This window comes from Mesoplodon bidens, assembly GCF_964165515.1.
Source record: "Mesoplodon bidens genome assembly, chromosome: 19".
NCBI lineage: Eukaryota > Metazoa > Chordata > Mammalia > Artiodactyla > Ziphiidae > Mesoplodon > Mesoplodon bidens.
This window is the reverse complement of record NC_138179.1, coordinates 28,987,243-29,000,422: the sequence shown is the minus strand read 5'-3', so window position 1 is coordinate 29,000,422 and position 13,180 is coordinate 28,987,243. Positions and strand designations below refer to the sequence as shown.

General features: G+C 55.1%; 1 protein-coding gene and 1 pseudogene across 6 annotated transcripts in view; one reads left to right on the top strand and one right to left on the bottom strand.

Annotated features, from left to right (window-relative positions):
• Positions 1-13,180, top strand: part of EPN2 (epsin 2) — a 67,903-nt gene that overhangs the window by 19,819 nt on the left and 34,904 nt on the right. For 4 of the 5 annotated variants that reach the window (XM_081219659.1, XM_081219660.1, XM_081219656.1 and 1 more), the window contains exon 2: positions 12,372-13,134. In XM_081219659.1, the coding sequence (XP_081075785.1) occupies positions 12,540-13,134 (595 nt within the window). In that variant the 5' untranslated portion in view covers positions 12,372-12,539. Of the gene's footprint in view, positions 1-11,002; positions 11,218-12,371; positions 13,135-13,180 lie in introns of those variants that run through there. The other variant, XM_081219657.1, reaches the window with a different exon arrangement.
• On the bottom strand, positions 6,211-7,317 carry LOC308607321 (peroxiredoxin-1-like; annotated as a pseudogene). Its single transcript has one exon. The product of its transcript is annotated as a peroxiredoxin-1-like (transcript).

The following is a 13,180-nucleotide window of genomic DNA, read 5'->3' as shown; positions in this document are numbered from 1 at the left end:
GCCTTTGGTGGTTCCTCAGAAAGTTAAACAGAGAGCTACCACGTGACCCAGCAGCCCTGCTCCTTGGTACCTGCCCTGGAGAACTGAACACATGCGTCCACACAAAAACTTGTATGCAAAGTTCACAGCAGCGTTAAGCATAATGGCCAAGAAATGGAAACAACCCAGGTGTCCTCCAGCTGACAAGTGGGTAAATAAAATGTGGTCTATCCATACGATGGAAAATTACTCCTCCGTAAAAAAGAATGAAGTACTGGTGGATAGTGCAGTGTAAATGAACCTTTAAAATATGCTAAGTGATGGGGCTTCCCTGGTGGCGCAGTGGTTGCGAGTCCGCCTGCCGATACAGGGGACACGGGTTCGTGCCCCGGTCTGGGAAGATCCCACATGCCGCGGAGCGGCTGGGCCCATGAGCCATGGCCGCTGAGCCTGCGCGTCCGGAGCCTGTGCTTCGCAACGGGAGAGGCCACAACAGCGAGAGGCCCACGTACCGCAAAAAAAAAAAAAAAAAAAAATATATATATATATATATATATAAAGGAGCCAGACACAAAGGCCACATACTGTGTTATTTCATGTATGTGAAATGTCCAGAATAGGTGAATCCACAGAGACAGAAAGCAGGCTGCTGGTTGCCTGCTGGGGGCTGAGTGAAAGGAGGAGTGGGTGGTGACTGCTGACATGCAGGGTCTCCTTGGAGGGATGAGAACGCCCACCATGGCCACGGTTATCCAACACTGTGAGGGTGCTAAATTGAGTGTGAATTGTACACTTTAAAGTGGTGAATTTTATCTCTAAAAACAAATAGAAATATAAAAACAAAACAATAGAAAAACAACCCGTCCCCTAAATGCCGTAATACCTGATCACCCGTAATACGGTGATACCTAATTTCATGTACGTTATTACTTAACGCAGGTATTTGAGTTTAAAAGTAAATTGGGGCCTCCCTGGTGGCGCAGTGGTTGAGAGTCCGCCTGCCGATGCAGGGGATACGGGTTCGTGCCCCGGTCTGGGAGGATCCCATATGCCGCGGAGCGGCTGGGCCCGTGAGCCATGGCCGCTGGGCCTGCGCATCCGGAGCCTGTGCTCCGCAACGGGAGAGGCCACAACAGTGAGAGGCCCGCATACCGCAAAAAAAAAGAAAAAAAAAAAAAAAAAAAAGTAAATTGATTTAGGGACTTCCTTGGCAGTCCAGTGGTTAGGACCCAGCACTTTCACTGCCGAGGGCCTGGGTTTGATCCCTGGTCCGGGAGCTAAGATCCCACAAGCTGTAAGGCGTGACCAAAAAAAAAAAAATTGAAGAAAAATATTAAGCAAACAATAGTGCAGCTTACAATAGAATGAAGGAGAGAATTCCTAAGACAGCACCTGGCACATTGGAGACGCCCTGTGAGTGTTAACCATTATTACTGTTACTTGGAGGATTTGGCAGAAATCTGGAAGGTGAGTGACCGAGGTCGGCAGGTCCAGATTCCTTAGCGCGCCGAGTGAGGCCCGCAGACGTCCCCACGCCTCGTCACCGCCTCCCTCGTGCCCTGCGGTCCCCCCATCCTCCCGCGGCTCTGCCTTGGTTGCGTGGATGTCCCAACCCAGATGAGGAGCCACATCGTACATTTGTTTCCCCATGAGCACCGTCCTTTAAGCACCGAGTGTGTGAAAAGTGCTTGTTGAATCTAGTATCAGCTAAACCGTTCATCTCTCTTTGCGCTGTGATGATGAAATGATGTTATAAGAGCAAAAGTATTTTAAAAATACAGTTCAGAGGACACTTGTACACCCTGTGGAGTAGTTCTGCTCCCAGGAGCGTGGTCTAGAGCACTTGGTGCACGAGTCCCAGGGGACGCATGTGCACACACGAGCACTGTTCACGGTGGCAAAAAGGTGAACTCGGTCTAGGTGTCCACGGACAGGAGAGCGAGTGGGGAGACTCTTACACGTGAGCACAGGCAGCTGCCATACAGCAGGGATGCGGATGAGCCACCCCAGGCCCGCAGCCACATGTGTGGACGAGTCTCAGACACTTAGCATCAACGCCAGAGCAGGTTGTGGCAGTGGTACAGCATGTGTGGTAAGGTCATTTTCTTTTTTAAAAAGCGTAGGACGGAGGAACTCAGAACCCGAGCTGTTTGCTGGGGTGGGCGAGGGGGAAGGGGCCTGGGTGACAGGGGTGCCTCATCTGTGCCCCACATGTGGTTGGCGCTTCTGCTTTTGTATATGCCAACAGCATGTCACAAACACTTAAGACGACAGAGGAGCGGCTGGAAGAGCTTCGGGCGGGTGCGCCTTTTCTGGGCCGACCGTGATATTTGAGATCCTGGTGAGTGTTGCAGAGTAGCACCCTGGGCAGGTCTCCAGCAGAGGGGAGGGAGGGGAGTTGCACTTTTATTCTGAACCAAAAGAGGAAGCTTACCTTTCATCACCGAGACCCGGTTTTTCCTGGTGGTGTTTCAGATGGCGGCTGTTTTAAAGGAATAATCTGTGTTCTTGGGTTGTTACAGCCCGTGTGGCTGATTTAGTAGAAGGCATGGTTATAGCCAAAGAGGTACCATTTCTTAAGGGTGTGAGTTCTGAAGGGCTAATTTTAAAAAAAATTTATTTATTTATTTATTTATTTTTGGCTGTGTTGGGTCTTCGTTGCTGCGCATGGGGTTTCTCTAGTTGCATTGAGCCGGGGCTACTCTTTTTTTTTTTTTTTTTTTTTAATTTATTTATTTATTTATTTATTTATGGCTGCATTGGGTCTTCGTTGCTGCGAGCAGGCTTTCTCTAGTTGCGGAGAGCGGGGGCCACTCTTCGCTGCGGTGCGCGGGCTTCTCATTGTGGTGGCTTCTCTTGTTGTGGAGCACAGGCTTAGTTGCTCCGCGGCACGTGGGATCTTCCCTGACCAGGGCTCGAACCCATGCCCCTTGCCTTGGCAGGCAGATTCTTAACCACTGTGCCACCAGGGAAGTCCCCGGGGCTACTCTTTGTTGAGGTGCGCAGGCTTCTCATTGTGGTGGCTTCTCTTGTTGCGGAGCACAGGCTCTAGGTGTGCGGGCTTTAGTAGTTGTGGCACACGGGCTTCAGTAGTTGTGGCACAAGGGCTTCAGTAGTTGTGGCACATGGGCTTCAGTAGTTGTGGCACGCGGGCTCAGTAGTTGTGGCGCACGGGCTTAGCTGCTCTGCGGTATGTGGGATCTTCCCACACCAGGACTCGAACCCGTGACTCCTGCATTGGCAGGCGGATTCTTAACCACTGTGCCACCAGGGAAGTCCTCCAGAAAGGCTAATTTTTAAATCGTTTTGGAGTCTCTGGTACCTGAGGCTCCTACCCTGCCGGATTTCGTCGTGTTGCCATCTGTGGGACCTGACATGTCCCAGGGTGAAGCTTTCTTGGGAGAGCGTTAAAGTCCCCCTTCTTTTTTTTTTTTTTTTTTTTTTTTTTGTGGTACGCGGGCCTCTCACTGTTGTGGCCTCTCCTGTTTCGGAGCACAGGCTCCGGAAACGCAGGCTCAGCGGCCATGGCTCACGGGCCTAGCTGCTCCGCGGCATGTGGGATCTTCCCGGACCGGGGCACGAACCTGTGTCCCCTGCATCGGCAGGCGGACTCTCAACCACTGCGCCACCAGGGAAGCCCAAAGTCCCCCTTCTTTGTGGGCTGCAGTGGAAGGAGCTGGGAGCGCCAGGGTCTGATCCCGGGACAGCACCACATTGCTCAGAACTAGCGTCCGCACGCGGGCGGGGCCTGGGCCCCTTCCGGTTCCAGCATCTTTGCTCCTGCCCGCTTGGTTTGGTGAGCTGGACAGGATGTCCTGTGGCCAGCTTAACAGGGGGTAGGAAAACAGTAGCTTCTCTGCCATCTTTTGGCCTCTTCAGCACCTAGACAGGAGGGGCCCTTCTAGGCCTCCGGATTCAGTGAGTAAAAATTCATTGTTCTCGTGACTTTGAGCCTTGGATTTGTCTGAAGCTAAACAGAATAAGAATAGAGATTAAGAGGGTGGGACCAGAAGCCAGAGGTCTGGGATCAAGTCCTGGTCCTACCACTTGCTGGCCTGTAGCTTAGGCCAATTACTTAACCTCTCTATGCCTCGACTTCCTCGCCCATGAAATGAGGATAAGAAGAATAATTACTCCCTGTAGAATTCTTACAAGGTTCAGGGAGTAGGTACGCCTGGCATACAGTCAGGGCTCAGTCAGGATTCTCCAGTTTCTGTTTAGAGAGCGTCTTCTATTTTCGGTTTCTATTCTAAGCCTGTGCTCTTACGATGACTGCTAGTATCAGAGAGTTAGCACGTCTGAGACCTTGCTTGGAAATGCCAGCCACACAGGGGAAGAGCTGGAGCCGGTGCCCATGTTTAAAGGTTGTGCGTGTGGTCAGGCACCTTCTGCCCAGTGCATTCTCCCTGGGCCCTTGATGCTTCCGTAGGCTTGTCCCCCTGCCGTGGACGCTGTCTCCAGGCTGTCCTCGGGGGGCTGCTGAGAAGCACCCTCAGAGGCACACTCAGCTTGGCACAGCCGGGAGCAAGCAGGTGTCTGGACCCCTGTCACATAGTGCTGAGCAGCGGCCATCCTCACTGCGTCCCCTGGCCTCCGGTCACTGCTGGAAAGGCAGGGTGTAGGTCCCTGTGGCTATACAGGAGACGTCCATCCTCTCCTTGCACGCTGCCCAGGCTGCTGCTCCTGAGCCCAGGCTGGCGGGGCTTCGGGGCCTCCACTCCCCTCAGAGCGTGCTCGGTGCAGGCTTGTCCATCCCTGTCCTCGGGTCTGGCGTCGTGAACTTTTAACCATGTAGTTTGGTTTTGCGTGTTTGGTGAGTGGAGCAGCTGTTCTGCCCCGAGTGACAGAGATCCTGAGGGAGACTGAGTGGGAGACTGGCCCCAGGTGTGAACCCCGGTGTCTGAGTAGGGAGGGTGGGGGTGCTGTTTTCCTTTCTTTCCCTCTGTGTTCATTCACTCAGTGCACGTCAGAGCGCTCCCGGGGTCGGGCTCCGTCCTCGGCGCCGAGGACACAGTGGTGAGGAGGGGCAGGGCCCGGCGCTCACGGTGGGGGGGGTGGGCAGACAAACGGGGCATAAGCGGGAAGCTGTCCAACAGAGAGAGGGGCTCCGCCGCACATGGAAAGTGGTGACTTGAGAGAGTGACGCGTGGTACCGGGGAGGCAAGGTCTAAGCTGACAAGAAAGAGCCGGTGTAGCGGCAGTGCCGGGAGGCGGCAGGTGGAGGAGACGGCAGGTGGAGGCAGGTCGTTCCCGGGACCAGGGACATGACGGGGAAGAGGGCACAGCACGTGGGCGGCACATGAAGAGCTCACCCTCCCAGTGCGCCCGTCTTCTGGTCTCTGGGGCTCTGGTGCACCCCCTCGCGGCCTGGTCCGGGCCTGTGAGGACCCGTGGACATCAGCCGTCACTCCCTGAAGCCGTGGGAGCCCCCTTCCTGCACGGCCGCGTGGGGAGAGTCAGACGTGACCTCCCGGCCCTGCTGGTTTAAGGGCCGAGGTGAGCAACTGCCCCTTCTTGTCACGGCCTTGGTTTGCACTTACACAGCATGCAGGCACCTGTTCCTTACCCGCGCGGGCTTCCTCTGGGCGAGCATCTTGAGCTCCTTTTGAGAACAGTGTCAGGTCGCTGCTGAGCCTGAAACCGGGTCTGTGGGATTCTGGCTGCGGGGTCCACAGCCCCCCCCCTTTGGCTTCCGCTCTCCCGCGGGCTCCTCAGGACATGGCGACAGCCCAGCACTTAGCGCCACCACAGTGACCAGCCAGGTCTAAATTAAGCATGAAATCATGGGAATTCTAAATTTTCCCATGTAGCTCTTTTTTTTCCCCAAATGGCTCAAGCGGGAAAATTCTACTGATCAAACTGTAATCCATCGCTGGGCCTGCCCGGTGGGGTGGGTATGAAGCCGTCAGTTGCCGCCCCCCCCAGTCTCTGGGTGGCATTGCCACCTACCATTAGTGGGTATTTCTGGTAGCAGAGTCACAGCATGTTAGAATGGAGACTCTGGCCCGGGGGTCCCATGTGTGCAAGCTGCCTTCCTTGGAGGGGGGCCGTGTTGTGACGGCTGCCCTTCATACTCCACGGTCCCCAGGAAGCCGCACAGGCCAAAGAAACATCCACCACTAGGCTTCTTGCCGGAATTCTAGCCTCTGTGGCTGGCCTGGGGCAGGGGCTGCCCGTGACACCACGGAGACGGCAGGGAATTGAGCCACTTGTCAGAAAGAGGGCCTGGGGATGGGAGGGTTGGGCAGGTCGTCTGGTCTGGTCTGCCCTGCCACTTTAGGAGCGGGAGGCCAGGCCTGGCCTGATCCCCGCTTTCCCAGCTTCTGGTTCTGTGTGCTCTACCGCTCCACGCTGTTTGCTTTCTGGCTGGATTTTTTTTTTTTTTTTCTCCTCAGCTCAAGTTTAATAAAACTACAAAAGACCAAAAGCGATACCCTACTACTATATACATCAGTTTGCTTGCCCCATAATACAGCTCAGGCCGTTCCCTCCAGAGGAAGAAAGGCTGGCCTCCCCAACCCTTGCCGGAAAGGCCTGTCCTGCCCCACACCACATCTGGGCGAGTGTAAGGCTTGTGTTTTAAGTGTGACACTAGTACAAACGAACTTTTGTTCTCATGGCCACGCCTACTGCAGCCTGGCCCTAAAGTGGCCCAGTGCTCCCTTCTGCTTAGAGAAGTATTCTTGGCTCTTCTGGACATCAGGCTCGATGGTATCACTGCCAGGCTTCCAGCCAGCTGGGCGCACTTCCCCATGTTTGTCAGTAAACTGGAAGGCCTGAACTCGTCTCAGTGTCTCGTCCACAGAACGGCCAACAGGAAGGTCACTTATGGTGATCAGTTGAAGGATACCTTTATCATCAATAATAAAAAGGCCCCCGAATGAGATGCCTTCAGTGGCCTTTAAGACCCCATGGTCCTGAGCAACGGTGCGCTTGGGGTCTGATATCAACCGAATGTTCTTGGGTCCCAGTCCTCCTTGTTTCTTGGGTGTGTTGATCCATGCCAGGGGACAGAAGTGAGAATCCACAGAAGCACCAATCACTTGGCAGTTGAGTTTCTTACGTTCCTTTGCCCCATCACTGAAAGCAGTGATCTCTGTGGGGCACACAAAGGTGAAGTCAAGAGGGTAAAAGAAGAACACAACCTATTTCCCTTTGTAGTCAGATAGGCTGATATCTTTGAACTGACCATCTGGCATTACAGCAGTTGCTTTGAACTGGGGGGCACGGTGCCCGATTTTGGCATTTCCTGAAGACTTATTGCTATCAGCGGTTCTCACAGACAAACCACAGAGGACAGTCAGGAAGGAGACACGCTGGCCGGATTTTTTAAGAATGTTGTCTGTGGTTGGGCATTTGCAAAGCTACTCTGAGGAGTGGCAGAGGTGGGGGAGCGTTAAGGGACTCTTTGTCCTCTGTGGCACGTTTGTGCATCCATGTGGTCCAGCCGTCAGGGTGTTTGATCCTCGACCCTGTGAGGGAGGTGCAGCTTGTCACATCCCCATTTCTAAGTGACTGCGTTGTCAGATGGCCAGAACCACGTCTCCCGACCCCGGTCCTTGCTTCACATCATCTTTTAAAATGACCACGTTTCAACACCTGTGTAATCTGCGCCCAGGGCCGCTCTTCCCAGAGACTGAGTGATTGGCCACATTGGTAAAGAAAAACGAAATTCCTCATGTGTGTTTTCAGTACTGATTTCTACTTTTAGAAAAATCAAGAACAGGTAAAGTCATAGGAGAATGTCTGACATTGAATTTTCCTGTGCTTGTTCCACGACTGTCTTGTCTTGGGAGAAGCCCCCAGGTGGCTCTTTGGGGGGGGTGGTTAGAGGTGGCAGGGGTCATCCAGCATGGGGTCAGGGCCGTCAGACCCCACTACAGCCAGTTCACTGGCACCCCAGGGCTCTTCCTGTGTGGGCGGTTTCACTGTACCTGCTTTATCATCTAGAAGTTAAGTCTCATGTTCGTTTTTGCAATTCTTTCAGTATATGAATGCAAAGTTTTCTTGAAGCCCACTTTTGGGATAGAGATATGAAATTTGATTTCTCTACCCAACGAGGAGTCGTTGGGATATGGATGCCATGTTCAGTGAGTGAGGAGGACATTTCCTTTTCTGGCTGGCCCTCCGCTCCCCACCCCCGTGGGTGTGAAGGCTGTCACCTGCCTTGAGAAAGTCGCAGGAGGCTGCCAGGTGCAGATAGTGTGAGCTGCCGTCTGGGGGGCATTCATTCAGTGGCATCTACTGCTTGTGACTGGCCTGGCCTGTGACTGTTAGGTCTGGGGAGGCGAGGGGCATTTTGCTGCCTTTCCCTCACAGCTGGTCCTGGTCCCTGATAATGATCCCTGATCCCTGAAAAGCCCCCAAAATCTCTGTGGGGGTTTGGTGGAAACCCCGACTAACTGCATCTTCTTCGCGCCTGGCCAGCCATGCCCCATCACAGAAGCATGATAGCCGAGGCACACGTGGGCTTTGACCAGGGACCCACCTGGACTGCAGGACCAAGGAGAGCTTTTCCCTCCCACAGTTGGTCCGGGACTCTAGATTTGGAAGGAATTTCCCCACCCAGCTGTGCAGGCCCTCGGAGCATGTTTTTATGGAATTCTTCTTGCCTCCAGGGGCATCACTCTAGCCTTGGAATTTTTTGTTTGTTTTTTTTAGTTTTGTTCTATTTGCTGTTTTATTTAGTCTATTTCTAGTCTCCACTGTCTGTCGAATTCTGGTCATGTTTTCAGATATGCTGGAATTTTTCTGCCCTAGCCTGTCCTTGGCAAATGTGATCCAGTGGTTACTTTATGGTCACCATTATAAGCTGCTCTCGAAAAAGAGTGGTGATCCCAGAGTTCGGCTGGGATGCCTGCGTGTCGAGGACTAAGGGATGCAGCTCCTCTGTCGGCCTGGGCTGTGGGTCAGCTGTGACCGGGGGCCTGGTTGGAGTCCCTGCACCTGTCTTGGAGGCTCTGAGTGTGCTCTTTGGCTGTTGCCCAGGACAGAGCGCACAGGCTGCAGCTTACACGTGGCCGCGAGGGCTCCTGCAGCTGTGAAGCACAGGGTACGGGGCTTCGGGCCCAGGTGGGCCCACAGGTTCAGGCAGTGTCCTGTCCTGCTCTGGCTCCATCCCTGGCTCCTGCTTGCTGCTGTGCAGGCTCAGCAAGCTGGAAACGGAAGGCAAATTGAGGAGGAAAGTTTGGACAGTGGAGCCTGCGAGCTGTTCAGAAAAGAGCGAGAACAGAAGAGAACTCAGGTCTGGGTGTGCACTTGGGGAGGGTCGTGGCTTTGAGGGGAGCCCTGGCAGGTGTTTGCTGTCAGGAAGATGTCTGGGCGTTTACAGTCAATCCTGGGGTTGAGGGGGGAGGTTTTAAAATGGGAAAACGAGGTCTGAGGTCTGCGGGGCGAGTGGGATGGACCCACAGTGCCCGCATCCTCCGTTGAGGGCCCAGGAGGCCCCTCACAGCGTCAGAGACTCACCTGCAGTCTCAGGTGAGGCAGGCGTGGAGCAGGTGGGCCCTGAGGATGGTTCCTCGGAGGCACCTTTGGGGCCCCTTCCCCTTCAGGAATTGCTTACCCCCATCTCGCCCTTTCTGTAGCTTTAGGAAAACAGCACGCAGCTGTTCACAGTACATTCCTATGCTTTCTCTGACTGTAACAAGTATTTCATTAGCTTTTCCCCTCTCAAAGCCAAAGTATTTCAGAGAGACTGCTAACAGGTGTCCTTGCAAGTTGGGCCGTAGCCCCTCTTTCTCAGCTGTCCGGGTTCCTTTCCCAGCCTGGGTCCGGGAGGGCGGAGGCACCCAGCCCGCGCTTGCGGGAACGGCTGCCTTTTCTCTGCCACCAAAGGCCTGGGAGGCTCAGGGGGTGCCCTGGCCGGGCCTCGCGGCCTCCCCCGGGAGGGCACCAGCCTAGAGGACGGGCAGCAGAGCCCGACGCAGCATCTCTCCCCCAAGACGTGGTTTCTTTTCATTACATCTTTAACCATTTGAGGCCTGTTTACCAGGACCATCGCTCACGTGCTTCCTCGGAGTGCCTCCTGACCTGGAGGAAGGTGGCCAGGGTCTCTCCAGCCCACCTGCTTCTCCGAGGAGCAGGGCGCTCATGCCTGCCGAGGCCCCAGTGGGTGATAGACAAAGTGCTGGGTGGGCCTGGGCCCTGGGGACTTCGGGTGACTGCTGTGACGTTGGCAAGCGTTTGCTCTGGGACGTCGGAGCCCTTCCCCTTGGAGGCCCGTCCTCTCGCCGGTGTGGACGGCCAGCCTGGTCACATCACGCACGCGGGTCCCCATCAGAGCACCTGGCCCTGGTCCTGGGACACACGGCAGAGGGCTTGTGAGAGCTGGTCGGTCAGTGAGGGGGCAGGCTCTGCCCACCCACGTGGAAGCCTGTGCGCTCTGTGGCTTCAGAAGGAAGCAGGCTTCCTTGCCTGCTGAGGGGCACGTGTGCGACTGTCACTAGGGTGGGCTTCTGTGCTCCCCCTGTCCGCTGGCTCCCTGTGCGGACTGGGCATTTCCTGCGGCTTCCCCTCCCGACACTTCTGTTCCCTCACTTCTGAGGCTGTGGATGGGGCCGGTGGGGGCCGTCTGTCATCCCTCTGGCAGGAGCAGCCCAGCGTAGGGGCCGCGGCGAGACAGCGGGTCCTCCCTGGGGGCCCGGGCTCCCCGTCTGCACCAGGGCTGGAACGAACCTTACCTGGAAGGCTTTTTGTGGCCCGAGGCCACCCAGCTCCTTCCCAGGCCAGAGGCCCAGAGGCAGCTGGGGTGGGGTGGAGTGTGGGGCAGCTGCTGGCTTTGTCCCGGCCCAGCTGCACTGCTCTGTCCTTGGCGGCCCCTGTGGGCTCTGGGCCTGGCTCCTCCTTCTCGAGGAGAGGAATCACCCAGCAGCCACTCCCCTGCCGCCTCCCGGAAGTCTCCCCCTCTGAAGACCTCCCTGAAGGTTACTTCTGCAGAAAGTGCTTTCCGTGCCTGCCTTTGTGGCCCCCAGCAGCCAGCTGAGTTGTTCTGGATTTGCATCCTCAGATGCCTTGCGCTCACCTCTGTCCCCTGCCAGACCGTGCCTTCCTGAGGGAAGAGACACTGTTTCTAATCTGTTTCATAAATCTATCAGCAGTGTTTATTATCCACGTAAGGCACAGAGCTGGGTGCTCACTGGTGACCAAGCCAGGTGGGATCCCCACACTCTGGACCAGAGCCCGTGGCCAGAGGAGTGGCCCTCACTCCAGCTCCGCAGAAGTTTCTTCCCTGGAGAGGTGTGTTTGTGGCAAAGGGCTGGGTGTCCTGTTAATGTGTAACCCTCAGTTTTCTCCTCTGTGAAGTGAGGAAATTGGGGTAGAACCAGATTATTTGTAAGGTTGTACTGCACAGCTCGGGCCAGATGCTGGAGGCTTTTGAAAGCCTGGTGGAGGGCCCGAGCCCTGCTCTAGAAGGGGAGTTTGGGAGCCTTTATAAGAAGTCAGAAGAGGTGGTCACGGAGAATCCCCCGCAGCTAGAAGCGTGGTGCCCAAGCCAGTGTAGACAGGCATTAGATTGTTCTAGCTGGCTTTTGCCTGGCGGTGGAAGAAAAATACAATCAAAATACAATCGGGGAAAAAAAGAAAAAAAAAAAATACAATCGGGGACTTTCCTGAGAAGCCACCTCAATGAGAAGCCTGCGCACTGCAACGAAGAGTAGCCTGCCCTCTCCACAACTAGAGAAAGCCCGTGTGCGGCAACGAAGACCCAATGCAGCCAAAAGTAAATCAAATCGAATAAATAAATTTATTAAAAAAAACACAATCGCAGCAGAGCCGATCCAGTGGAAGTGTTTTGAAAATAGAACAGTAGTTACAGTGTTACTGCTTTCCTTCCAGAGGCTTAAACTTAAGTTTAAACTTTCTTTCTTTTTTTTTTTTTAAAGTTAACCATTTTTAAAATTTATTTATTTTTGCTGTGTTGGGTCTTCGTTGCGTGTGGGCTTTCTCTAGTTGCAGTGAGCAGGGGCTACTCTTCATTGAGGCGTGCGGGCTTCAGTAGTTGCGGCACAAAGGCTCAGTAGTTGTGGCTCACGGGCTCAGTAGTTGTGGCTTGCAGGCTCTAGAGCGCAGGCTCAGTAGTTGTGGCGCGTGGGCTCAGTTGCTCCACAGCATGTGGATCTTCCTGGACCAGGGCTCGAACCCATGTCCCCTGCATTGGCAGGTGGATTCTTAACCACTGCGCCACCAGGGAGGTCCCAAACTTTATTCGCTTTTAACTTGTAATATCGATCTCATCTTAGTTTTGAAGGGAAGATGGCATCTCTTTGGTCCTTGAGGGCTGGAGGACGTCCACTCACCGCCCCGGCTGACCAGCGCCTGCTGTTTGCAAAATGCTTGCCGTCCCGGGGGTGGGGGGCTCGTGCATAGTAACGTTTGTCTTCTTTCTCTAGGTCATGGCTTCCGGCTTCTCGGACCTGAGGCTCCAACAGAGGAAATGACCATCAGGGACCCTGCTCCAGACCCATTACGGAGACTGAACCTTCACGGGGTGCGAACCTGCCTGGGACAGGGAAGCTTCTCTCTTTGAAGGGCTTTACATTTGTCACAGAAAAGTAAAGATGACGACTTCGTCTATCAGACGGCAGATGAAAAACATCGTGAACAATTACTCGGAAGCTGAAATAAAAGTCCGGGAAGCCACCTCCAACGACCCGTGGGGCCCATCCAGCTCCCTGATGACGGAGATCGCGGACCTGACCTACAACGTGGTGGCCTTCTCGGAGATCATGAGCATGGTGTGGAAGCGGCTCAACGACCACGGCAAGAACTGGCGGCACGTGTACAAGGCGCTGACGCTGCTCGACTACCTCATCAAGACGGGCTCGGAGCGCGTGGCCCAGCAGTGCCGCGAGAACATCTTCGCCATCCAGACCCTGAAGGACTTCCAGTACGTCGACCGCGATGGCAAGGACCAGGGCGTCAACGTGCGCGAGAAGGCCAAGCAGCTGGTGGCCCTGCTGAAGGATGAGGAGCGGCTGAAGGCCGAGCGGGCCCAGGCGCTCAAGACCAAGGAGCGCATGGCCCAGGTGGCCACCGGCATGGGCAGCAGCCAGCTCACCTTCGGCCGGGGCTCCAGCCAACCCAACCTGTCCACCAGCTACTCGGAGCAGGAGTACGGCAAGGCCGGGGGGTCGCCGGCCTCCTACCACGGCTGTGAGTAGTGGCCGAGAGCTGGGCACCGGAGCTGAGCCAGAGCTCG